The 26705-nt window shown below is 41.2% G+C and overlaps 1 protein-coding gene across 2 annotated transcripts in view; it reads left to right on the forward strand.

Moving 5' to 3' along the window:
* Positions 1-26705, forward strand: part of KLF7 (Kruppel like factor 7) — a 91193-nt gene that overhangs the window by 24837 nt on the left and 39651 nt on the right. The window contains exon 2 of one of the 2 annotated variants that reach the window (XM_008687418.2): positions 19170-19803. In XM_008687418.2, coding sequence (XP_008685640.1) covers positions 19170-19803 — 634 coding nt within the window. The remainder of the gene's footprint in view (positions 1-19169; positions 19804-26705) is intronic. The other variant, XM_008687419.2, reaches the window with a different exon arrangement.

Raw genomic sequence — 26705 nt, forward strand, 5'->3', positions numbered from 1 at the left:
AAGAGGAGCTGGCTTGAGGAAGGCCAAAGCTAATTACAGAGGAAGAGCTGGTAAAAGTCCTCCTGACTTTGGTCTATATTCTGTCCTTGACACTGCTTTGCCTTTGACCTTATATATCTATAAAAAGTCCCAAAGTTGAAGGATTTTGATATCTAAGATTGATTAGGTATGGAATCCCAATATAACACTAATTAACCTGATTTTTTAACACAGACGGTCTTCTATCACCACACATTTCTGATTCACAATAATGTTGTTCTTCACCCACTGACCATCTTCCTTTCTAGTTTGTTACTACCAGATGATTATAAATGAAACTACTTTAAAATTAATGGTTAGGTTTCATGTAGGGAACAGGGCCAGGTGTCAGTTTTGCCCTTGAACTGATCTGCTGTCCAAAGTTTGATGGATTCCCTTGGTTAGAGGTGTGTAACCTGATAAGACCTATTGGCATCCAGGACTTTTACATAGGAATGAGATGCTTGCTGTTCATCTGTTTTCCATTGCTGCTATTTTCCCCCCTCTTCTTGCTGCTTCTATGCCTTCCATGGCCTTTTTAAAGCTTCATTTTCTATTTGACTCTTGAACAAAAGAGAAGAGTGATTGATAATACTGGTGTTGAAAATGGACCAAGAACCACTATTCCAAAGGACACGGGGTGGGATGAATGTTGAATCTGGTTTACTTAAATTTGTATTTTTGTATTTATTGCAATTAGAAAAAATTTTTAGATGTTAGATAGCAGATTCAAATTCCCCTTTAAAAAATGTATTACTTCTAGTTTTCATTTGACATTACCCAGTAAACAAAATGAGATCCTCAGTAAACAGTTATGATAAGTTTTCTCAATTAGGATCTCAAAAAAAAATGATCCGTTTCATTTCTTTCTTTCTCAGCAGTGACACTTGATATGGATGGTTGGAATGATTGAAATCCTATTACTTTAACAATCCAAGCAAGATATGGAGCAGTCAGAGAAACCTCAAGAATCTCTTAATAAAGGGTGATGTCAAAACCAAGGCACTTCTTCCAGCCTTACTGGGAGAAATTACATAGAGATATGTAGTTGAAAAGCTTGTGATAAAGTGTTGTGTTTCCAGTTTGGGAAGATGCTGAACCTTTGTCAGGAATCCTGTTCCTTCAAGGTTACTGACGGATGATAGTTCGTCGAATTTCTAGAATGTTTTGAGGTCCTGGTAGAAGGTTTAGAGGTGGACCAGAAAAAGCCAAAAAGTAGTCAAGAAACTTCTGGTTCTGTTTCTGGCCTTATTGATAGTATGGCTACAGAACTGGAAAACCCAGTTTTCTTTACTAGGTTGGGCTCCTTATAAATAGGATGGGGATTTTAATCCTTGCTCCCTAGTTGTCTCACAGGGGGACTCTGAGGTTACATGACCAATGTTGATAAGCATTTTCAGAAGCTGTTCACATAGGAATTCTCTGTAAAAAGTATGTATCATTTCATGTGGATTGGATTGAAAAGTCCCTGTTTCATCTGGCTGCTGTAGTTATGACTCTGTTCCTGATTCTGTCAGCCTGTTTTCTAGAGAAAATGGAAGGTTTCTATAGATCTCTCATTCAGTGGATCGTGGGTTGAGAGCTCAGACTGTGCTTTTAAGAACAGCACACACAGATAAAGCACCCCTACCTTATCGAAAGTGATCCTTTCATTCGCATAGTTGTTTGCACATCCTGATAATGTGGATGTCATTTTCATTTTCTTTTTCCAAAAAGCACGTTCAAGAACTCGAGTTATGGACGATCCAGACAAATATGACCAAATTTCAGGGCAATCACAGATAGAGACGCAATATCAAAATATCTTCTTAATTAAGGCTGTGGCTCTGCTGGGGCCTGCATTCCAGGATTCTCAGTAGAGAAAACATGTTTTCTTTATAGGGGAGTTTTATTAGCAGCAATGTTCCGGTATGTGGTTCAGGTTAATTAATGATGTAGTCAAACTGGTGTCTTGCCATGAGTTTTATTCCAGCAAGTAGGGTACTAGGAAATTGTATTGGCATAGCCTGTCATGCCAAAAAGGCATCCTTAATTTGGACCATCTCAGTGTTTAGAATACGTCTCGGTGAGTTCTGTCAACAAGGTAGTTTAAGAATTCTTAATGTGGGTACTGCCTCGACTGAGAATTCATTTACCATAATCTATTAAGTAGCAAGTCCATTGGTTTCAATGAATATATGCTGTCCTAAAATATTTTGTTTCCTGAGATGATTGAGACCTCAAAGACACAGACCACCCACGAGCTCTGGGTAGAGTTGACCCTCATTGTGTAAGGAGATTTGTACCAAGAACCACCTTTTCCCCATGAGAGTTTTTATTAATTTTGAGTCACAGTGGTGTTTTAAAACTTAATTTATGTTGTGCATATGTAGGAACCTTCCTTAGAGGTTGAAACAACAAAGCAACTGGATTGGAAATTAGATTTTCCCCCTTATGCTGCTAATGTAGTTCTTGGTCCTTTGGGATTTCCCCTTTGCATGGGCTGATGATTTCTTTGAAACTGTATGGAAATTGGTTCAGACAGGAACAAAGGGGAGAGGGGATGGCAGTGATGATTCAAATTAGTGTCTCTTCTTCAGTGAGGCTCTGGTGTGCCTGAAAGTGCATGTCATCCGATATCAGCTGAGCCACCTGAGGTTAAGTGAGGGGCCCCCGCTACTAGAATCCAAACTTCAGGGCCCCAGCACTTGATTCTTCCCTGTCAGGTTGGGTTAAATTGTTAATTTGAAATCTGCAACATTGTAGTGTGGTTCTGAAATGGGCCAAGCACAATTTTACTTTTCTTTCCATGATGGAAAACCTTTTCTTCGTTTCCCCCTCATCTTTGTCCAGCCAGCATGTGAAAGATTCCTATTGCCTAACATAATGAACAAGAAAGGGAACAGTGGCTCTGGGAACAACGATAGGTTTAGAGAAAGGCATTCGGAGATACATGAAAAAGAATCTACATTTCATTGTCAGTGACACACGCGTGCACGCACACACACAAACCCTGTACAGCTATATTCAACATTTTCACCCTTAGCTCTTGCCTAGTTCAAACGCCATACCCTCTTAATTGGATTTTGGCTCACTTCCAGGTTCAGTGTTTGAGGGCTCTGTATCTGTGAAATAATGATCCTGAAATAAATAGCACCTCTCAGTAGAGATATCTTTTTATGTAAAGTTCTTAAAGGGAATGGAGAGGAATGAAATCCTTCTGTGTTTAGGAATTTATGGGACGTCACAAGAATGGCCCCAAACAGGAACTTCGGGGGCTTTACCTTTGTAAGTGGCGTGCGGCATTATTTAGGGTGACAGAAAACACAATTTCTTGATGACTGCTAGATTTGAATGAACTTCATCATTTAAGGACTGATGATAGTAAGGATGCAAACACTGGGGACCAAACGGATGTGACCCTCATGTGCTTTGGAGACCAGGGGCTAGAGTTGCTTTTCTCAGGGAGGTCCTTTTAGCTGATAGAAATGGGAATACATGACATAAAGTGGCTTGAGCCTCTACCTTTAATCTAGTCCCTCAAGGCACCAGTTAATAAGCACCTGGTGCCGAGGCCAGGCGGGGGGTAGGTTTTGTTCATCCAAGCGAGAGCGACACTCGGAGCACACGATGCAACAGGGACAGCTGGGAAGAAATGTCCTTTTGGCATCTGTTTGAAATGGGCAGATTTAAGGACCCAAGACTGATCTCTTTGTGTTGAAAAGAGCCTCCATTTTACTCCCATTTGATGAGTGCACATCAGCGAGTACCTTCTCAGTGCTAACAGTTGAACTGAGGAGGAAAAATGATGATGAAGGCTTAGACCTAATAAAGTAGACATTTCAGGACAGATTTAGGATAGACCAACTAGTCTTCCTTGGAATTCCAAGATTGATTAATGGCTTTGTTGGTTCATTTGTTCATTCATTCAGCTGGTATGTTTTGGGTGTCTTTTCCAGGTACTGTACTAGATTCATCGATACATGCAACTAATTCTACTCTCTTGGAACTTCTATCCCAGTAGAGAAAGGTAGACAGTAGAAATGCAAACAAATAATGTAGATCTTTCCAGGACTTGGTAAATACTAAAAAACGAATAAAGCAAGGTAGTATGATGGAGAACGAATGGGGTGTTTGGGCTACTTTACCCAGGCAGATCAAAGAACACTGAATAGGTGACAATTAAGCCCAAACATACTAGATTTAAAAGGAAGCAGGTATGCAGTGACCTGGGGAGTCTGCATTTGGGGTGTGAGAATAGTGGCACAGCCGCTCTCAGAAAGGTATGAGCCTGGTGTGTTTGTGTGAATGGGTGGGGGTGGGGGGGTCAGAAATGAGGAGAACAAGGCCAGATCTTGTAGGAGCTGATGTGCCACAGCAAGGAGGTAGGCGTGATGGCAGGCCACAGAAGGATCGTCAGCAAGTAGTTTGAGCTGGAAGGGATCTGTGAGTATGGGTTCACTCATTTTGCGGAGAAGGAAGTGAACTCCCTGTACGGGTTCAGTAGTTTAGTTAGTGGGGAGGGTGGCGACAGTGTGGGGGAAAGTGGGGATCGAACCTGATTCCTAGGTCAGGTTCTTTTCCTCAAAAAAGAATGAGAGTTGAAAATCGTATCTTATCTACTTGTCTATTGCTTCTGTTCCTGGTTTCTGAAGGTCAGAGGAGAAAAAAGGAAGTAACAGAAGAGAGGGAGACACTCTCTTTGGTGAGGAAATGGTTTTTACTTCCTACCTAGGTACATATTCCCAGGGTCGCCCTGTAGCCTTTTCTAAACCTAAATGTGCCTCTCAGCTGAGAATACTGGATGTATCCCAGACAGTAAACACTGAAAGATTTCTTTTCTCAAATGAAAACCACCGAGCAGACAATTAAATATTACCTACAGCTGGATCTTAAAATACTGATGTATCCTACAAGAACTGCTTCTAGTAAATGCTTACACATCGTTCCCGATGTTCTTTGTTCTAAGAAGGGAGAATGTTTGGCTTTCGTCATACTCTTGTACTCCTGCCTGCCCAGGATTGGGATCACTGTTGACTTTTGACTGGCTTGTTTGGGAGTTACTTCATTCGTTCATTCATTCATTCATTCATTCATTCATTCATTCATTCGAGAAGTGCTTGAGACAGGCCATGATTCAGGGACTATTCCAGGTTATCTGAGGAGCCTCCATTCTAGTGAAGTTTACATTTAGATGCTGGTGAGGCTGATATCCATGGAGAACCAGGGAGTTAGTTCCACAGCGTCCTGGAGAAGGATCACCATCTTCTAGAGTCTCCAACCTCCTTCTTCTCACCACCTGACTGGGCAACAGAGCCATGTGTCCATTCCTCTGAGCCTGTTCTGAGTGAGCCATTCTCACGTTTGGTCTCTACCCTTCCACTGTGATTTCACAGCAGCATAGAACTCTAGACTAGTAGGTTCCTTAGAAGTCTAGCCCATTTGCCTGGGAGAAGAGGAAACTGAACCCTCAGTGAGACATGTCACCCAGCCAGAGTCCCCTGTTATATGCAACAGGTTTATTTTACTTTGATGATTATTTGGTATTTTTTATTTACCATTTCTATGTCATTGTTACATTTGATTATATTTACTGTCTTCTTGGAAGTGCGGTGAAATAACACTAGCTAGGTAACAGCCACAACAGACATAGTGTGGGTTTCAGGTGCTGTTGTAAGCACTCGACAGTTGTCAAGTGATTGGACTCTCACACACTCCTGTGTGGCAGGTGAGGAAACCGAGGCACAGAGGGGTTACGTAACTTGCCCAACAGCGATGCAAGCTAGTAAGTAGTGTCACCTAATTTTGGACCCAGGCAGTCTGGCTCCAGGGCCAATACTCTTAGCCCCCTGTCTTCCACCCCTCCGTGTGCACAGGGCGCTCTATTTCCTTACCCGGGGTGAGCTGCTCAGTGGCACATACACAGTCACCTTAAGTATTTTGGAAAGTTGATTATGAGTACCTCAAATTAAGTAAATGTACAACCATCCACGGCAGGAAAAGCGGTTTAGGGCTTGGTTTCGTTATATTTTTGGCTGCCATTTTACCCTGTCTGAGGAGTAGAGCAAATACCCCGCCTAGTGCTCCCCTGTTGTCCTCACCATTCCACAGTGGAAGTTCCTGAAAACTCTCTTAGATTTGAAGATATCCTTTATGATCACCAGCCATTGCCACTGAATTGTATCTGCCATGAGGGCCTCATAGGATTTGAACCTGTTGTTTTTGGGAAATTCACACTTGGAGTGTGTGTGTGTGTGTGTGTGTGTGTGTGTGTGTGTGTGAGAGAGAGAGAGAGAGAGAGAAGGAGTGTGTATGAGAGAGTGTGTGTGAGAGAGTAGATGCGCACACATGTGTCTGTACATTGTACACATGTACAACTGTGCTTTGGGGTAAAAGAAGCAGTTTTTTTATGGGGGGTTTGGGGAAAGGTATATTTAATTAATCCAACTGAGAAGGATATAGCAATGTTCCAGAAGGGAGTCAATGAAATGAGTTTTGCTTTTAAAAAAAAACCTCCCAGTAGCCTGAGTCAGCCTGTTCAAGTGATTTGGGAGAGGCAGGGGAGATGATGCAATGGGTTCGGCATGTTCCCATCTTGGCCACTCAGTGCAAAGGGGCCCGGGGAGTTTGGGGAGGGTGTGTGCATGTGTGTGCGAAGTTAACAGGAGCGGGCGGGGGTTGAGTAAGAGTGGGTTGTAAAACAGGATTAATAACCCCTTGTCAGACCTTTCCTTGTTACTGTGTTTTTCAGTAATTTTGGTTTGAATGAAGGCTCTCTAGCCAATTAATGTTTATTTGTTTCCTTTGGCAAGACCCGTTGGGGGAAGGGATGAGATTGGTGAGTTTAAAATTTTTGTTTTGTTTCTGCGTTTTGGAAGAAGAGGCAAGTAATGTGAGTTTGGGTTTTCAATGAAGGCTCCCCTGCCCCCCCACCCCACCCCGTTAAGAGGCAGGAGGCAAGACATGACCAGCTGGTGCCTTGAACTGACACAGGTGCAGAGGCTGTGGGGGGTGGGGAGCCAAGAATAATTACAGGTTTCTGAAGCATCAGGCCCTGCCTGACACAAGCGCTCATCGAGAAAACTGCTCTTTATGGAAAATTAATGGTGAAGCTGAAAAACTGTCAGGGCCATTGTTGTTCTTAGGAAGCCATCACTTCTCGGAGGGGAGGCCTTCTCCCAAGGCCTTGGGCTTTGGGAGTTGCGGGGATAGCGGGCCTCCCTTCCCGAGCGAGCACTCGTAGGCACTCTCATGTATGAGGATGGGTTTTTCCTTCAGGAGCGTCTCTCCTGTATTTGTTCCTTTCTCAAACCTCATTAGCAGCCCAAATCTAGGGCTTTGCTGCAGGGTAGGATGATTTTTTTTCATTGACTGTTAAGGCATGAATTTCATTTCGTCCACGAAAGTGTAATGACCAAAGCACGGGCATCTCATGAAACTTATTTTCAAGCTATAAAGTAACAAACGGGGTTTCCTCCAGTGTGTGTCAAACCAAGCAGAGGCTTGGTTTGATAGCAGACCCAGGCATCTCCCGTGATCCCACTGTACAGGAGCAGTGCTGTCTCTTGACCACTCACAAGTTTGAATTTAGTTCTAGTCCAGCGGCCAATAGTGAGTGACTCTTCTTAAGGGCTGATGGAGGGTAGTGAAGCAATTGTGGGTAGAGGCCAGCGTGACAGACTTGGAATTGGTGTGCTGTAACAGGTAACATCTGGGGAAGCAACCCTGAACCCAGGTGAGAAGCCGTGTCAGGGCACAGGCCATCCTGTCCCTGATGGACACTTAATTTTGAGGATCACAGATACTCTGAAGGAGGAAATGCTTTTCCAAGTTGTTGGAGCTGTGGGGGACCCCAGTGCCTTCCTTCAAGGAGCGGAAGACCTGGGACCTAGCTCTGCGAAGCTTCCGTGACTGTGGAACCCACCTTAACATTTAATTGGATTGGCGTTGTTTTGGGGATTTCTTTTATGCGCTGCAAGTAAGGAACCCTTGGAAGATGAAAGGGGTATTTGAGGCCGCTTATTTCAAAGACAGCACCCACTCCCAGGCCTTTCATCTTCTGTCCTTCCTGCCCCCCCCCCCCGCCTCCCCAAGGAAAAATATACAAACAAATATTTTCTTTCAATGTTAAAAATAGTTCAGAGAGGAGAGATGCTGAAGAGGTTTTGGTAGAAATTTCCCAACTTTCATGTTTGTTTAGAATTCAGTTAATTTTCACAGCATTGTCTCTCAGAATTTACAAAGTATGAGAGGGAAATATTTAATTTGATTTCATCTCCTGCAACCAGTTGATGTGAGAAACAGAGGGAAGGAATGCGCTCTGACATCGGGGCAGTCCCGTGGCTATTGTGTGGCGTGCGGCCGTTCTGCAGTGATGTGTAATGCTGTTGCACTTCTGGGGTGTGCTAACGATGTGGGTTTGCGGTGGGTTTTTTTTTTTTTTTTTTTAGCCCAATAGCTAAAATATGCAGGAAGAGATTCTCACTTATCCTGTGTAATTACTTACCTGTATTTTCTAGACAAAATCATTCTCTCCTAATCTTCCACCCTAATATTTCTGGGCAATGAAAGTCAAGAAAACGTGAATATTTGTTTAAAAGGAATCACTTTTTGAGTCTTACACAGTTGATTCTTGTCACTGGCTCTACACAGTCTCTGTCCTGAGTTAGACTTAGTTTTATATTCTCTTCCTCAAACCCACTTTGAAATGTTGAATCCCAGGAAGACGGGCAATAACGTTCAACTACTTGGTGTCTGAGGTTCTCCCATGGGCTTAACTGAACTTATTAATCATAACCTTGGTGCTTCTTTTTTTTTAATTTTTATTTATTTATTTGACAGAGACAGCGAGAGAGGGAACACACAAGTAGGGTGAGTGGGAGAGGGAGAAGCAGGCTTCCCACTGAGCAGGGAGCCGGATGTGGGGCTCGATCCCAGGACTCTGGGATCATGACCTGAGCTGAAGGCAGATGCTTCATGACTGAGCCACCCAGGTGCCCCTACCTTGGTGCTTCTTACCTGTCCTCTCACTCCTGAGAAAAATGGCACCACAGCTCTCTGACCATGATGTCTGCTTCCTTTCCCATCTTTCAACTCTGACCTCATCTTAAAAGACTAGAAGCGTGTCCGAGCCATTGCATCATATCATCTTTAAAGGGGAAAAAAAACCCCAGATTCCCATAAACACCAATCTTTGCAATCCTATAGAATTGGTTTCAGGAGTCAGAGGAATAAAGATTTTGCTAAAAAGTGTGCAGTATACATATATCTAATAAGGAGTTAGGAGGAAAATAGAGTATTTTAGAAGATCATTTTTAAAAGGAAGCTCAGATTTCCCTATCAGTAGCTTGTTTTGTGTCACTTTGTATTTCCATTCTAGGATGTGTGTGGAGATTTCAAAGTACAAAAAAGTAATTAAGCTTTGGGCCAATCCCAGGAGAAAAGTAAGGGATTCATCTCCCTGTTTCTGTTCCTCATGCTCTGTGGGGACGGTGGCACCATGGTTAATAGCACGTGACAAAACCACACATAATAAATGTCAGGAAGGGGCTCCCATGGGCAGCCAAGTGCAGTCACCTGTGTGTGCCGTTACCTGGGTGAGCATTCTTTCTGGGAACTAGAGTTCACCCCTTCCTTGCTAGAAGCCTCCTCATCATCACCATCATTGCTGTCACCTTTGTCATCATCATCATCATTATTAGGTCCAGGTGTGATCAGAAGAACATGACTTTGCAAGTTTCTATAATGTGGAAAACTGTATTTTCTCTTATTTTTGCATTTATGTTCTTTCCCCAATTCGCTTTAGATCTTTGCCATTTTAACTCTTGGATCTTTTAGGTGAATGAAATAGGTAGAATGATTGGGATTCAAGGGTAGCTGGCTAAAGGGACCACAGATGACTGATAATTGATTATAAACATAGGTAGTAGTAGGTGGCATTTTATTTCATTGACTATATTATTCCAGAAAAAAAATCATTCACAAATGCAATTTCTTTTTTCTTTATTGTTTTTGATTCACCAACCTGAGTACTTACGGATCCAAAGATGCCAAGTAATTAATCATAATTATGCAGTAATGAGTGATGGCAAAAATATTGGACCAATGGCTTTGTCTTATGTTCAAATTAAAAGACACAGAAATGAAAACAAGAACTTTTTATGTTCTAGACACTTGGTTTATAAAGGGATGGTATTGAGGAGACTGGACTAGAATGTGCCCAAATGAACATGGATGTAGTTATGGGTGGGGTTATGAATGGGGGTTGTGAAGCAATTATAGCTCATTCTTTTGGAAGGTTCTAACTCTTGCAACTTTGCACCACTTTAAACAGTGAACTATCTTTGCCATCTGAGATAATAGAGGTAGAAGTTTTGTTCTAAAAGATTATTTTTAGGGGCGCCTGGGTGGCTCAGTCATTAAGTGTCTGCCTTCAGCTCAGGGCCTGATACCAGGGTCCTGGGATCGAGCCCCACATCAGGCTCCTCCGCTATGAGCCTGCTTCTTCCTCTCCCACTCCCCCTGCTTGTGTTCCCTCTCTCGCTGGCTGTCTCTCTCTCTGTCAAATAAATAAAATAAAATCTTTTAAAAAAATAAATAAATAAAAATAAAAGATTTTTTTTATTGTTTGAGTACCCACATGGCATAAGGAGTATGATCATTGCTTTTAAGAAGATTATAATTTTTAAAAATTAATTTCTTAAATTTTTTTCTTCTTATTGAGAAATAATTGGCATATATCACTGTGTAAGTTTAAGGTATGCAGCATGATGGTTTGACTTACAAATATTGTGAAATGATTAGCACAATAGGTTGACCCAACATCCATCTTCTCATATAGATAAAATAAAAAGAAAGAAAAAAAAAGAAAAAAATTGTCCTTATGATGAGAATCTTTAGAATGTACTCTCTTAACAACTGTTCTATTATCACACAGCAGTGTTAGCTATAGTCATCATGTTGTACATTACATCCCTAGTTCTTATGTATCTTGTAACTGGAAGTTTGTACCTTTTGACCACCCTTTCCAATATCCTCTCCCCCACCCCTCCCCCACCTCTGGTAACAGATTTTATCACTTTTTCTATGAGTTTTGTTTTTGTTTGTTTTTATATTCCACATATAAGTGAGATCATACAGCTTATTTCTTCCTCTGTCCGACTTATTTCACTAAGCATAATTCTTTCAAGGTCCACCCATGTTGTCACAAATGGTAGGATTTCCTTGTTTTTTAAGGGCTAAATAATATTCCATTGTATATATATTCTACAACTTCTTTATCCATTCATCCAGTAATGGACACTTAGGTTGTTTCCATATCTCAGCTATTGTAAATAACGCTGCTATGAACATGGGGGTGCAGATATCTTTTTGACTTAGTGTTTTTGTTTCCTTTGGATACATTCCCAGAAATGGAATTGCTGGATCATATGGTAGTCCTATTTTTAATTTTTTGAGGCTCCTCCATACTGTTTTTTATAGTGTCTGCACCAATTTACAATCCACCAGCAGTGCACAAGGGTTCCCTTTTCTCTGCATTCATGCCAGCATTTGTTATCTCTTGTCTTTTTGATGATGGCCATTCTAGAAGGAAACTTAGGAATAAAACTCCTTGACATGGGTCTTGGCAATGATTTTTTTGGATATGACACCTAAGCAGAAGCAACAAAATAAAAAATAAACAAGTGGGACTACATCAACCAAAAAACTTCTGCACAGGAAAAGAAATCATCAACAAAGTGAAAAGAAAACTTGCAGAGTGGGGAAAGAATATTTGCAAACCATGCTTCTTATAAGGAGTTAGTACCCCAAATACATAAAGAACTTCTACAACTCAATTGCAAGGAAACAAATGACCCAGTTAAAAAATGGGCAAAGGACCTGAATAGGTGAACAGGTCCATGAAAAGATGCTCAACATCACTAGTCATTAGGAAAATGCAACTAAAACCACAAGGAGATTATAATCTTAATAAACCAGGCATACTACCAATCTATGGACTCATAGATTCATTTTGGAGATAACTGTTTAATTGTCCAGGATTGAGGAGGTGTGTCTTTCAACAATTGGCAGTCAGCATATTTTCTTAACTCCATTTTTTTTTCTAGACCAAGCTTCCTGAAGCAGATAGACTTTATGTTGAACTCTGAATAAAACAATGATTAGTGGGAGGGGAGATGAAAGATTGTGTGAAGTGTATGAACACAAGGGAAAGTAAAGAGTGGACAAATGGGTAAAGGAAACCTTCAGAGGAGGGTTGGAGGGGAAACAGCAAAAGTAACTGGAGATGTTTGCAGTCCTGAACGGCAAATTTCATCTAATTTATGAAGAGAGAAGGACAGGTTTAATGAAAACCATTTGGTAACCTTGGCATCATCATGCCCATATATGGCCAAATTTCTTACATATTTCTTGATCCCATGAAAGTAACTATCTCTTGCCAACATTGGGGAGATTTTGGTGATCTTAATTTGTGCTACAAGACTTGGGTTATCCTGTTCTCTGTCAATTTCTGCCCCTGGAACCTGTCATAGAAGTAGTAGGCATGGCAGTAATAGGTTTGAATTTTTTTCTTTTTTAACTAGGTCTTGGATTATCACTTTTATTTTTTTGTTTTTTTAAAGATTGTATTTATTTATTTGTCAGAGAGAGAGAGAGCACAAGCAGGGAGAGTGGCAGGCAGAGGGAGAAGCAGGCTCCCTGTTAAGCAAGGAGCCCGATGCGGGACTCTATCCCAGGACCCTGGGATCATGACCTGAGCCAGAGGCAGACGCTTAACCAACTGAGTCAGCCAGACATCCCGGACTATCACTTTTAATAAGCATGTTCAACAAGTAATATGAACAAAATAGAGTAGTAAAAAAGATTGTAGGATGATCATTTCAAAACCAATTTCAGGTGATACTTCTTAGGAAACTAGGAGAAGCCACACATTTCAAAGTTGCGATGTTGGAGAATCTTCACAAAGCTCATTTGTACCTCATAAATAGTAAGAAAATCGCTCTGCACTTGGGCACATTCCCTTCCCATTGCTGACTGTAATGGATTTTTGAGGGGGTGGAGGTTGATCCAATGGCTCAATTCTTAAGTTGTATTGTTAGGTCAGGTTGAGGGAAGCCTCATATCTCCAAGGTGAAATATTGGCAAGGCATAATTTATGTAATTAAATTGACATCTGCGGACTTTGAGTTGAAGTTTGCTGGCTAGAGTGTCATTGACAGAGAATAAATCTCTGGTTCTGGTAGCTAAACAAATATTTGAACTTTATATGCAAATCTACAATCTGGAGACACTTCTAATTTGCTAAAGGTTGTTTCTTCCTCTCTCTCTCTTGAAATTATTTGGACTTACAGAAAAGTTGCAAAAATTGTAGAGTTCCTGTATACTCTTTGCCCAGTTTCCTCTAATGTTACATGACCATAGTACAATGATCAGAATCAGGAAATTACTATTGATACAATGCCATTAGCTAATCTGTACACTTTATTTGAATTAAATTGTTTTTCCCATGGAGTGTCTTTTTTCTTTTCAAAATCCATTGCATTTAGTTATCGTATCTCCTTAGTCTCCTCCGATCTGGGACAGCTTCTTGGTCTCCTTTGTACTTTATGATCTTGATTTTTTTAAAAAGATTTATTTATTTTTAGAGAGAGAGAGAGAGGGCACAAGTGGGAGGAGAGGGAGAAGGAGAGAGACTCTCAAGAAGACTCCACACAGAGCACGGAGCCCAACGGAGGGCTTGATCTCATGACCCTGAGATCACGACCTGAGCTGAAACCAAGAGTCGGATGCTTAACTGACTGCACCACCCAGGTGCCATGATCTCGATATTTTTCAAGAATACTAGCCAGTTATTTTGTAGAATGGCCCTCCATTTGGATTGTTCTGATGTTTTCTCATGATTATATTGAGGTTATGTATTTTGGGCAGGATTGGTGTAGAATAGTTTTGTGCCCTTTTCAGCCTGTCATACCAGGGTATATGATATCAGTATGTCTTATTACAGGTGCTGCTAACTTGGATCATATATTTAAAGTGGTGCATGCTAGGCTTCTCCACTGTAAAATTATTGTTTTGTCTTTATAGTTAACTAATATCTCGTTGGGGGGGATACTTTGAGACTAGGTAAATATCTTGTTTTTCATTATACTTTCATGTACTAATTTTAGCATCCATTGGTGATTCTTGCCTGTAGTCATTATTACTTTTTTGTTTGCCTAATGGTGATTTTCTATTTCCATCATCCCATGTATATTTATGAATTATAATTTTACTGTAAGGAGAAGCTAACCCTCTCCATTTGTTTATTGATTCAACTATTTATTTATATCACTATGGATATATAGATATTAATTTTATTCCATGAATTAAAATCCATTATCACTATTCATTTCTGTGGCTCAAATTGTCCAGATTTGGTCATTAAGAGCTCCTTCAAATTGGCTCCTGATTTTTTTTTTAAAGATTTTATTTATTTATTTGACACAGAGAGACAGCCAGTGAGAGAGGGAACACAAGCAGGGGGAGTGGGAGGGGAAGAAGCAGGCTCCTAGTGGAGGAGCCTGATGTGGGACTCGATCCCAGAATGCTGGGATCACACCCTGAGCCGAAGGCAGACGCTTAACGACTGAGCCACCCAGGCACCCCTGGCTCCTGATTTTTGACATAGCTCTATCACTTTATGAACACTTCCTTACCTTCTAGTACCACAAGATATTCTAGACTTATCTTTTATTTTCTTTGCCCCAGACTTTGAATCAACTATTTCTCCAAGGTGCCCTGGTTTCCCTTTATTAGATGATGATATTTAGAAACCAAGATCTGTATTCTGGGTGTGCTTACTGCTACTGGGGTGTCTTTCTTGTAGACTCTTCCTAAAGACAGAGCTAGGAAATATATGTATGTATACTCATAGACACATATACATAATTATTTCTATATATACCTCTCTGTGTGTATGTATTAATATCTATAAGTAACTACCTCAAATACTAATTAAATATCATAGGCATTTCTTAAGGGAGTTCTTATAATCATTAAAGAAAACATTGGAGTTAAACTTTCTCTTTGGCTTAGAAATAACCTAACATTAAAATTCTCTTCATTCTTGACATTTTAATTTCCAGCACTCCTGATGAGTTTCTGATTCACAAAATCTTCTCCTCTATCTAAGTAGAATATTACAAGAAGTGGATTTCTCAAGACAAAAACCATTCCAAAATGAGTACTTAGGGCTATCCAGCACATCCTGATGGGTACCCATGCCTCTCTAATTCTCAGATGAAATAAGAATGCCCCGTATTAGGGTTGCAAGTGATAGCTGCTCTTAAGTGGGCTAGCATTTCCCACACTTTAGTAGATGTGTCTCTATCTTTAGATCATTGGTGTGACCTGTGTGCTCCTGGGATTTAAACTAGGGCATGCTGGGTAGGTTATTTTTTAACCTTCCCAGAAAAGTATGTAAATGTGTTTAGAATCTCTCTGTTTCCTAGAACTCTGAATATGAAGAGGTCTGAGCTTCCTAACGATCACAACAATTTCTCAGTGGCTTTCAAAATCTTTGAGCTAGAAACTATGTAAGAAGGCATGACATACAAAAACTCTATCAAAAGACAGCAGGGACTAGGTTGTGCAATAGTCTTTGCGTGTGAGGCAGGGAACTGCCTCAAGGACAACTTATAACCCATGATTCAGCTGATTTTTACCTGAAACATATCTATGTCTCAAAGACCTGGTTCTGCCCTTTGGGCAAAGCTAAAGAAACATTACAGTTGTGTCCAGAAGACATGTATTGGTGATCATTTCTAAGATTGCTAGCCTCAGCATCGTCCAGGCTAGGGGGTCAGAAGATGACTTTCATGGAATGGAGGAGTTAGAATAATCAAAGTAATAGTATAAAGTTAATTTTTGTCTTTGTTTGATAGACAATATGTACCTGTTGGGTGCCAGGCACTGTGCTTGGTAGATGAGGGTTTTAAAAGGCAAGGGGAGCTTTAGGAGTAAGATCTTATAATTCAGAAGTGAATTGACTAGAGCTAAGCCTGAGGGTTTCAATATTGGAGAGAAGTAAATGACAATTTCTAGCAATGGGATGGAAAAAGGAAAGGGAAAATTTTTGAGACATGGGATTCAGAAAGCAGCAACTGAGGATAATGTAAATTTCTAGACCTGAGAAGGTGGTAGTGTTGGTTTCAAATATAAAGTGGTGGGAAGCTACCCAGCCAGAGCAATTATTTAATCAATACATAAAATAGAATCAAAACTGACTTTTCCAATAAGCTTTCCTTGATGAATACCTTCATATTATAGAGTGTAGACGTCATTGTCCACTCATCCCCTCAGAACTCATCAACACACTGTATAGTATGTTATTTGGTATCACTTTGCTTTGTAAATTCATGTCATTTTTAGCTTGTAATTATTCATTCTGCACCTACATCACATGGATCTATTCATATCTTCTCTTTCCAACACACAGAAAGCCTTACACCTTGCTGTGAACACAGTAGTTGAACAAAAATGTGTGACATGAGTGTTGAATGAAGATTACAATCATTCATTTATTTATGCTATTAAAAGTTAAAAGCGAAACCCAAAGTTGATTCATAGTTAAAGATCTGCTTTTCTTATTCATTAATGCAGAGCTTTGCCATAAGGCTGATTGAAAACCAATCTTCTGGTAACTAGACTTACTGTGATGATCCTTTTGCAGTGTATACAAATATGGAATCATTATGTTGTATACCTGAAAATATAATGAAAATCAATAAAAAATAATAATAACAAAAAATAAACAGAAGACATAAGACAAATAAATATATAACCAGTGGGAGAATATAAACAATAAAGATTTTGAAGGTCAAAGTATATAAGGTGGTATTGGATACTCTGGCAAATAGGAAAGAAAACTTCGCAGGTAGAATTTGAGTTATTCAGAGAGTAGGAGTGCAGTGAGACAAGAGGGGTAGGAGGAGTTGGGCCCTTTGTCATAAGGATACGGATGGGGTTTGGCCGCCACGAAGGGCAGGCTGGCAGAGAATACCAAAGGCAGTGACCATCAGTGCCCGTCAATGGATTCTGATCTAGAGGTTAAGTGCTAACCCTAGGTAGGCAGCTAGAACCTTGTCAAAATAGTGAGCATGGAATGGTTATCACATGCAGTCTAAGAAAAACAGGTGAAATGCTGACATATGAACATGTAGCACAATCTACACAAAATCTAGAAAAACAGCTCTGAAACTCCGTGGTTCTATGATTCTATATCTGGGAAAATGTAAACCCCATTGATAGTGCATCTCTATTAGAAATTTATGGGAGAATAAATGGGATAAGAAAGAGAAAACAAAAGCAGTCTTTTGAAATGTCACCAAACTAAAATCTTTAACAGATACAACACAACTAGGTATATCATTAAAATATATTCTTAACAGAATAAAAGCCTAGGATCCAAACATGGGTTGAAATCAAAGATGCTCTACTAGCGAGGCGGTAAGTTAGGAGCTAGTCTCATTTTAATTTTGCCATCAGTGTTTCTTTGTTGAAGCCCAGAAGCCAGAGCAAATTGAGCTGATGGTGCAAGTTAGCACCATGGTTTTACACAAGATTCTGGGAAAGTAGGATTCTTAAGTGAAGAGAGCTTTTCGACTATAAACTTAACTATCCACTTTTGCCATAAGAGTGCTTCCACCATGTGACAAAGAACACCATGGATGAAGATGTGTTGCAACTCTGAACTTTTCCCTTCTTTTTCTCTATTTCTTTACCAGGTGAAAGCTTTATGTTGAAATATATTGGGTCCTATCTTTAGCAAATCAAATAGCTGTGTTTGAACTTACTTTTATCACATAGAGATGCTAAACCATTGTAATCAGACTTAATCTCCTTGCCACAAAATAGGTAGCAATTGTATTTTGAATAACTTGCTGTAAACCATGGGAGTTTTGTCTTGTATATCAAAGGTTTTGTGAGAGGCATTCTTTATTTTTTTATATAATAATTTTTTATTCTGTTAGTCACCATACCGTATATCCTTAGTTTTTGATGTAGTGTTCCATGATTCATTATTTGCATATAACACCCAGTGCACCGTGCAATATGTGCCCTTCTTAATACCCATCACCAGCCTATCCCAGTCCCCCACTCCCCACCCCTCTGAAGCCCTCAGTTTGTTTCCCAGAGTCCATAGTCTCTCATGGTTCATTCCCCCTTCTGTTTACTCCCCCTTCATTCTTCCCTTCCTTCTCCTACCTATCTCCCTGCTATTTCTTATGTTCCATAAATGAGTGAAACCATATGATAATTGTCTTTCTCTGCTTGACTTATTTCACTTAGCATTATCTCCTCCAGTCCCGTCCATGTTGCTGTAAATGTTGGGTAAACGTTCTTTCTAATGGCTGAGTAAGATTCCATTGTATATATGGACCACATCTTCTTAATCCAGTCATCTGTTGAAGGGCATCTCAGCTCCTTCCACAATTTAGCTATTGTGGACAATGCTGCGATGAACATTGGGGTGCATATAGCCCTTCTCTTCACTATGTCTGTATCTTTGGGGTAAATACCCAGTAGTGTAATTGCTGGATCATAGGGTAGCTCTATTTTTCTTTAGAACAGTATCCATTCCTGCTGGTTAGGGAATCCAAGACAGAGCTTGCTGTTGGCTGATTGTGGCTGAGGTCACCTTGTTGCTGGGGCGGGCATGGTTTGTTCTTCAGAGCAGGTCGGAAAATTGACTGATTTTTGTGACTAGCACAGGTCTATTTGAAAAATGAAGTTGGACTATGGGAAGTCTTGTTCTGGTATGAAAACTTTGTCTGTTTCTACTTGCTTCTTGCTTATGTGGGAACTCCCAGTGATGCTTGAAGCATCTCACCTGCTGACTTGGGTTGTGGGACAGAAGACCATTTTCACATTGAATGTTCTCTGGGATCTTGATGGTGTGAGATAGCCTTCTGGGCCTCTAGTTCCCCTTCATTAAACTTGCATGATATGACCCTTATGAACCCTTCAGAAGTATTCAGGGACTAAATAACAAGGTCAGACCTTTCACTGAGAGAATTACAGACTCCAGCCACAAAACCATTCCGTGTGTCTTCCTGCCTGTCAACATGTGGCCTCATGGTGTTCTTTGCCTCTGATGGCTGTTTCTCTCCCTCCCTCCTTGCCCTCTGCAGACATGCCTTGAATTGGAACGCTACCTACAGACAGAGCCTAGGAGGATCTCGGAGACCTTCGGTGAGGACTTGGACTGTTTCCTCCATGCTTCTCCTCCCCCGTGCATTGAGGAAAGCTTCCGGCGCTTGGACCCGCTGCTGCTCCCTGTGGAAGCCACCATCTGCGAGAAGAGCTCGGCAGTGGACATTCTACTCTCTCGGGACAAGTTGCTATCTGAGACCTGCCTCAGCCTCCAGCCGACCAGCTCCTCTCTAGACAGCTACACAGCCGTCAACCAGGCCCAGCTCAACGCAGTGACCTCATTAACGCCCCCATCGTCCCCTGAGCTCAGCCGCCATCTGGTCAAAACCTCACAGACTCTCTCAGCCGTGGATGGCACGGTGACGTTGAAACTGGTGGCCAAGAAGGCTGCGCTCGGCTCAGTCAAGGTGGGAGGGGTGGCAACGGCAGCGGCGGCCGTGGCGGCAGCTGGGACAGTTAAGAGCGGACAGAGCGACAGCGAGCAAGGAGGGGTGGGGGCCGAGGCATGCCCCGAAAACAAGAAGAGGGTTCACCGCTGTCAGTTTAACGGGTGCCGAAAAGTTTATACAAAAAGTTCCCACCTAAAGGCCCACCAGAGGACTCACACAGGTAGTGGTACAAGTTGGCCGCACGTGGTTTCTTCTTCTTCTCCTTCCTCCTTTAGCCTCGCGGTGGGAAGGGCTCCCGTGTCCCGAGGAGTGGCATCGTGCTGACTCGGAGGTGGCAGCCAGGCGGGAGGGCTGGGGAGGGGCAGCAGAGGGACGCACGTGTGACCTTGAGCGCTCTGGGGGCCCCGGGCACAGGCGGTGGGCTTGCCGCTCGCTGGCTGTGCCATCCTTTCAGAGGCAAGGCCAACCACGGGGTAGAATGACACAGCTCCAAGGGTGCCTGATGGGGCTCCGGCGCTGTGACTCACAGCCGTACACCGTACACGCGCTTGTCACCTCCCTGACACTTTCCATTGTTTTATGAGTGTCGCTCTGCAGTTTTGAGCAACATTGGAATCTGAGGAGGCCCGTTTGAAAGAACTCACAGTTAAGGTAGTCCGGGTGTCCCTGTTCACTCTTTTCCCAGCATCCCTGATTTTTCATCAAAGTCACCAACAGCAGGAGGGTTTCAGAGTTCATTAGATGTGATCATTCTATAATTAATTGGCATCTCCTCTTTTGCATTGTTCTCTGGCGCGTGCTTTATGGAGAGATGGCAGAATTGCTTTTTAATGAGCTTGTTACTGAGAAGTTGCTAAAGTGATTACATTGCTGTGTGTGTGGTAAGGGAGAGTGGGGACCGACGGGGACTGTATATTTTACTCAGGACTTCTGCAGGGATTCCCAGGAATCATACTGATCTTTGGAGCAATGGGATAATTTGGAAGAGTGGAGTTTATAGAGAAAAGAGTGAGATTGGCATTTTCCTTGAAACTGGTCTTTGTTCTGTGCTTTGAAGTACAAGCTTAGGGCTGGTGTTTCTTCTTGGTGTTAGCATCCTAGGAGCAATTACCGTCACGGGTGGTTTTTAAATGAGTCCCGACTGTGTTGCCTGTATGGTTTTGCATACTGCTTGCACAGTACAGCTGAATTAGGGAGAAGCTCCGAAAGAATAAGCAGCAGAGTAAGAGTGCAGTCCAAAAGAAATGGGTGATTGGATTTGAGCCAGGAGAAGTGGCTGCTGAGAGTTGTTTTTGGTCTCATGGCTTGTCCTCCTGGTGCTCTGTGATGAGTTTCGGTCTGTGCCAGCCAAGGAAGTGTGCAGTGCAAAGCTCATTGGCTGGAAAATCGGAAAAACCTGGGTTCTAGTTCTAACTCTGCCACTAACTAGCTCTGTGACCTTGAGAGTGTCCCTTTACTTCTCTGGGCCTCATCTTCCATATCTGTCAAGCCAACTGGCTTTACAGTGCCTTTCAGCTCTAATGCTGTGGGGTGTGGGAGCATGAAATATCTTTGTGCGGTACAGAAGCACTTTCCTAAAGTGAAATGCGTAAAATGTGTCTCAAAGAAATCGCCATTTTGAACCTCAAAGTCAGTCCCATGCACAGGAGGATGAGAACACACTGCTTTCTTGCTACACAGGACTGAAGCAGGTACTCCCATTCTGCACTTAACTTCCTAGTAGCTCTTGCTACATGACTTTTGAACCCGGTGGCTCAAGGGCAGAGCCGTGGTTCGGGTTTCCCAAGAGTCTGAGCGCTCTACTCCACAGACACCAAACCTAACGCTTCCTGCCCACGTCAGCTTTTTTTCCTTTCGGATACTGTCCCGAAGGTCATTTTTTATTTATATTTCTTTCTTTCTCAAGTCAATGAGTAAAGTCATGACAAGACATTGCAGTGCTCCCAGGCTTTGATGGTGACTCACTTCCCGTTCTCCCCAGGAAACCAGAGAAAGCGGAATGAAGCAAGAATGTTGAGCTTTGTTGGGGGTGTGGAAGTCATGATTATGGACACATTTCTGAATTATTGACATGGAGACAGGCTACATCCTGTCTAGTAAGAAGGCTGGACAGCTCTGGGGAGGCGAGCTTCCTTTTTTCAAGGGGAAGTCCAGAGCATTTTTCTTCTTTTTCCTACTCCCTTCTCCCAACAGATGTGTCAGAAGCAGACCTCTTTAGGAGTGATGCCTTATTCAGTGCTTTGATTTGGGGGCATTGTCTACTCAGAGTGACTGTCAAGGTGGAGCTCATTATGTTTCCTAGGACCTGCAACCACTTGCCTTGTGGTGGACTGATGCGGAAAGACTCCTCCCCACGGGGAATTTACTCAAGGAGGCACCCTGCATTATCGAAAGGCCATGTTGCAGAGTGATTAAGAGTGAGGGCTTTGTAGTAGGTGGACTTGGGACTGAGATCTGGCTCTACTACTTCTTAGATTTGTCACCTGGTTAAGTGATTTATGTTCCCTGAGTCTCAGCTTAGTGATTTGTAAAATATAGGGATAATTTTATCTATATCCTAGATTGTTTTGAAGACTAAATGAATCAATATATGTAAAATACTTGGCAGATCATAAAAGCTCATCAAAGATAGTAGTGGAGTTGGTTGTAGTTATTACCAGAGCTGTTGATATTGATTAGTGACGATTGTGTGAAAAAAACAGCTCTATGTAAACTAGAAATAAGGCAGTTTGCCAAAGCTAAATACCATCAAAAAGTGAGAAGTTTTTCCTCACCCTGTGTGGGGGTTACGATGCTCAGGGACAGCAGGTGTAGAGAGTGCATCTGGACGTGCAGGCATTGGCTCATTGAAAGTGGCAGCACTGGAGTGCTTGGCTTTCCCAAGACAATACAGAAAGGAATCACCTTGCATCCTCCTGAAGCATTTTGCCTGTAAAACCTTGCTCAGAGACAAATGTGGAAGGAAAAGTAGAAACAGGAGGGGAGCTAGAGATGAGGATGGAGGATGGGGAGAGGGAATATGAATTAATTTGGATTAAATGGATGAGAATCAGAAGTATTTATTTGGAATTGGTGTGAATGGGGCACATGGGGAACTGAAAACAAAGGTGATAATTTATGTGGTGTGGATGAACTAAGAATAATGAAAAAAGCATGAAGGATGGAATCAAATTAAGTGCAAACATATAAAGGCAATGGACTAGTAAAAGCTTGAGGGCAAAGGTATATGGCGATGGGAATTCTGGTTGGGGGAGTGGCCGATATAAGTGAGTGGAGGGGCAGAGCTGCCCACCAAATGTTGAAATGGAGTTTAAAAAAAATGGGCTGTGGTTGGATCCTGGCAAGCTATTTTAATACCGGGCTCACTTTAATTCAGTGGAAATATTTCTTTATCTTTCAGTTGGGGGAGTGTTTAGGGACAAAAAAAAAAAAAAAGAGAGAGAGAGAGAAGAAGATAAGAAAACCATCGGGTAAAAAGAGGGAAAATATTGGCATTCTTTTCTCTAGAGTCATATATATGCTATATCTCTTCTATATGGTAATATGTTGAAGAGGAGACACGGTTGCAAAAATGAAATAAAATAAAATGTGTGGGTCTCCCTCTATGCATAAGAAAGACAATACATTCTTGGTAACATGGATTTGCTTGCACTGAAGAATTTTTAAAATGTTATTCATTTAATCTTTATATAGATAGAATTTACTGAGCTGGAAAAGATACGCCTCCCCCCCCCCGTCTGTGGCTGTTAGGCAATGAGGTGATTTTTTTTTTCTTAAGGTAGCAGATGTTCCAGTCGGTAGCTAGGGCACAAATACTGTTTGCCCAAGGAGGTGAAGTTGGGGATGGGGGAACCGAGGGAGGGGGAAGACAAGGCAGGGACTGGGACAAAGGGAATATTGTGAAGTCTCAGGATCTTAGTGAAAGGAAGCATATAAAAATGGACATATGGTTTATTCATTGCGAAGAGCACTTAGTGCTGGCATGTGCGTAAAAATGTCCTGTAGCGGCCAAACCATTACAGACCTTTCTCTCCCGCTCTGTTTTCTGGTCTTTGTGTAACATATTTTTTCTTGCTCAATAATTCAATCATTATGATCACAGGTTTATTCATCTTCTTGGAGTCAGCGAAATAATCCTTATATTTTGATACAAAGGAAATCTTCACTTTCAATTTAAAAAAAAAATCACTTTACTATGCTTGTGTTCAGCAAAAGTCAATGTATTGAAACGTTACTAGTTTCTACACAAAAAGAGAAAGAAGTGTTTTCCACATTTCTTCTTGATCACTTCTAAGAAAGAAAAAAAGGCTGTGATTGAAATGGCACTTTGTGTTAATTGGTCCGACTTTTCTAATATGGAAATTCATATAAAAGGATGTCCACATTTATACTTTTCAGCATGAGTCGTGGTGATAAAGTCAGGACAAAGGCCAGCAATGAAATCTGTGGTTGTTGATCCCAGAGGAGGGAGAAAAGAGGCCATGTTCTCATGTGACTTACTCGGAGGAGTCTTTCTATGGACGGGGGTTACTTTAGCGTGATCCATGGGTGTGGATAAGGACATTCTGGATTTGCACCAATGAATGTAAAGGGGTGCTTTTTAGCTGGAAAGATAACACAAGTGTGCAATTACTTAACAGTTCACGTCTGCTGTCAGGCAGGTCTTGAGGTGGCACCATTTTTAAGTTTAACTCTGATTTAGGGAAATAGTTTGTTTTCAAATGAAAAGGTAGCTAAAAATACTATAAATAAAAAGATGAGTGTCATGTTTAAAAGGCAAACAGAAGTGTTTATTTTATACATATAATGAAAGTCCTTTAAAGTTTGGAATATAATTTAGTTATTCAACAAAGATAAAGCAGTTGCTACGTGCTAGGCATTGTTCTAAGTCTTTTACAAATATTAACCTTTTTAATCTAATGACGTAGGTACTATTCTTATTTTATAGTTATGAAGGAATGAGGCCCAGAGAGGTCAAGTAACTTGCCCACTGTCACACAGCTCCTAGGTGGCTTGGCCAGGATTCAAACCAAATAGTATTGCTCAAGTCCGAGCTCTTAACTTCTATGCTAATGAGCAAGGGGAAAAGAAATCAAGTAGATATTTTCTTAATAACTCATTATTAAGAGGAAATGAGAAACATAGTTTAAATACAAATTGACAATGAAAACTACTTGGAGTGTCTTCTAAATAGAATAAAGTTGGGAGGGTCCTTAAACATACTGCTTCATCAAGTGACTAAGAACCAGAACAAGGAAATTACAAAGGGATGGTCTTCCGTTTCTAGGCCCATTATTGTTACGATTATAGTTATTGTTATTATGGTCATTACTATTAAACCATTTTTTAACCTTAGGATTAAAGAGAGACTTTCTTGTAACAATCCCAGTTCACTCATTAAAATGACAAATGCTAATACTCCATCCCTATGAAATTAGGGCAAGCATTATCACATAGGGGGGAAACTGAGAACCAGCAGTGTAAAAATGCCTTAGCCCGGGTTCGATGACCTGCCGTTGGCAGAATGAACATTTGACCCAGGCCTCCTGTCCCTTGGGCTTGCATCCTATTCGATAGATCATCATCTTATTCACTTTGTTTATTCTATCAGTCATTCCCCAAATGGGTAATAAGTACGCATAGATGTCAGGCGCTGTGCCACTGAGTAAGCAGTCCCTGGGAAAGGGACAGACCTTCCAAGAAAGAGTGCAAAGGGAGACAGAGCGCTGAATGAGAGTAGGGGCGCCCATCCGAGGTCAGAAGCAGCGAGGACAATTCAGAAAAAGTTGCTTTTCTCTTTTCGGACAGGGTGTTTATTCATGCTATTCATCGTCTCAAATGATGCCAATGTGATAATACACTAATTTATATAAATAGAAGCCCTAATTCAAGGTCAGGCATATCAGCAGGATAAAATTAAATACCTCAGTCTGGAACTGTAGGGGGCCCATCGACCACTTTCAACCTCTTCAGCCCCATAGATACGAATTCTTTGAATTTATACAATAGCAACTGAAATAGGGCAATTTTAAGGCATTAAAGGGCCTTTAATATGCTGAGACACATGGCTGCTAATGAAGTTTATCCATGTGTTGAGGCAGAAACTCATTAAAGCCCTATTATGGGATGGAAACTAGAATAAGGGTTAACTGTTCAGTTCACAAGGTGGAGAGAGTTTAATAGAAGGGTGTGATAGTTTGGATTTAGCATATTCAAGAGCTTAAGAGAAAGAGTTTGAAAAGAACGGGTGTGCAGGAGATGACGGAAAACAATTGACGGGAGAATTTTATGATTCAAGAAATTCTTAGAGCTTCACCACATGATAATTTAGCAATATGCTAGCTCTTAACATTTATGAAGATAAATTTCGGTAAACATACATTGGATGGAATGGTGTAAACTCAGCAAATACACAGCAAGCACATTTATTTTATTATTATAATATGGTAATAAATGTAGGCTTCATGGGATGCCTATTCCAGATGTCCTTTTAATGGATAATTGGTAGTCATGAAGTAAATAAACATGTTGGAATGAGAATGGCAGGAAAGGAAAAAAGCATGAAATTAATAAGTATTTCATCATAAACAATATTTCTTGAACACCCATTACACTACTCACTGTTCCTTCCCCCATCTCCGAGGACCTTGCTTTTTGATGCAAAAACCTGAAAATGGTTTTATAAAGTCACTATATTTGGAACCTGATCTCAAAAGAGAAGAGAGCATGGACCGAGGGTGGGAAGTAGGAATGAGGGAAGAGAAAAGAGGAACCTCATTTCAGAAAAGGCAGTGGAAGTAATAGAATGTTATAAATTCTAAGATTTAAAGGTTAGGCCAGCTCTGTTTGATGGAGAAGAGAAAAAGAAGGTCATGAGTAGTCTGTGCAAATGAACGAGTGACAATGGGAAGGCCAAGTGTGAACTCAAAAGACAACAACAACAACACCACTGTTCTCTTTAATAAACAGATAATGTACAGAAGCGGTTTCTCTTATAATAAGAATGTTAATGACCGTGATGATCACGGTTATCCTGTACATAATATATTGAGAGGTTTGAGGACGTTTAGTGGAGCTTAGTAAAGAGTACAGGCTAAGTGATATTGTAAGAATATGCTGGGGATA

This window comes from Ursus maritimus, unplaced genomic scaffold (assembly GCF_017311325.1).
Source record: "Ursus maritimus isolate PB19 unplaced genomic scaffold, ASM1731132v1 scaffold_1, whole genome shotgun sequence".
Classification (NCBI taxonomy): Eukaryota; Metazoa; Chordata; class Mammalia; order Carnivora; family Ursidae; genus Ursus; species Ursus maritimus.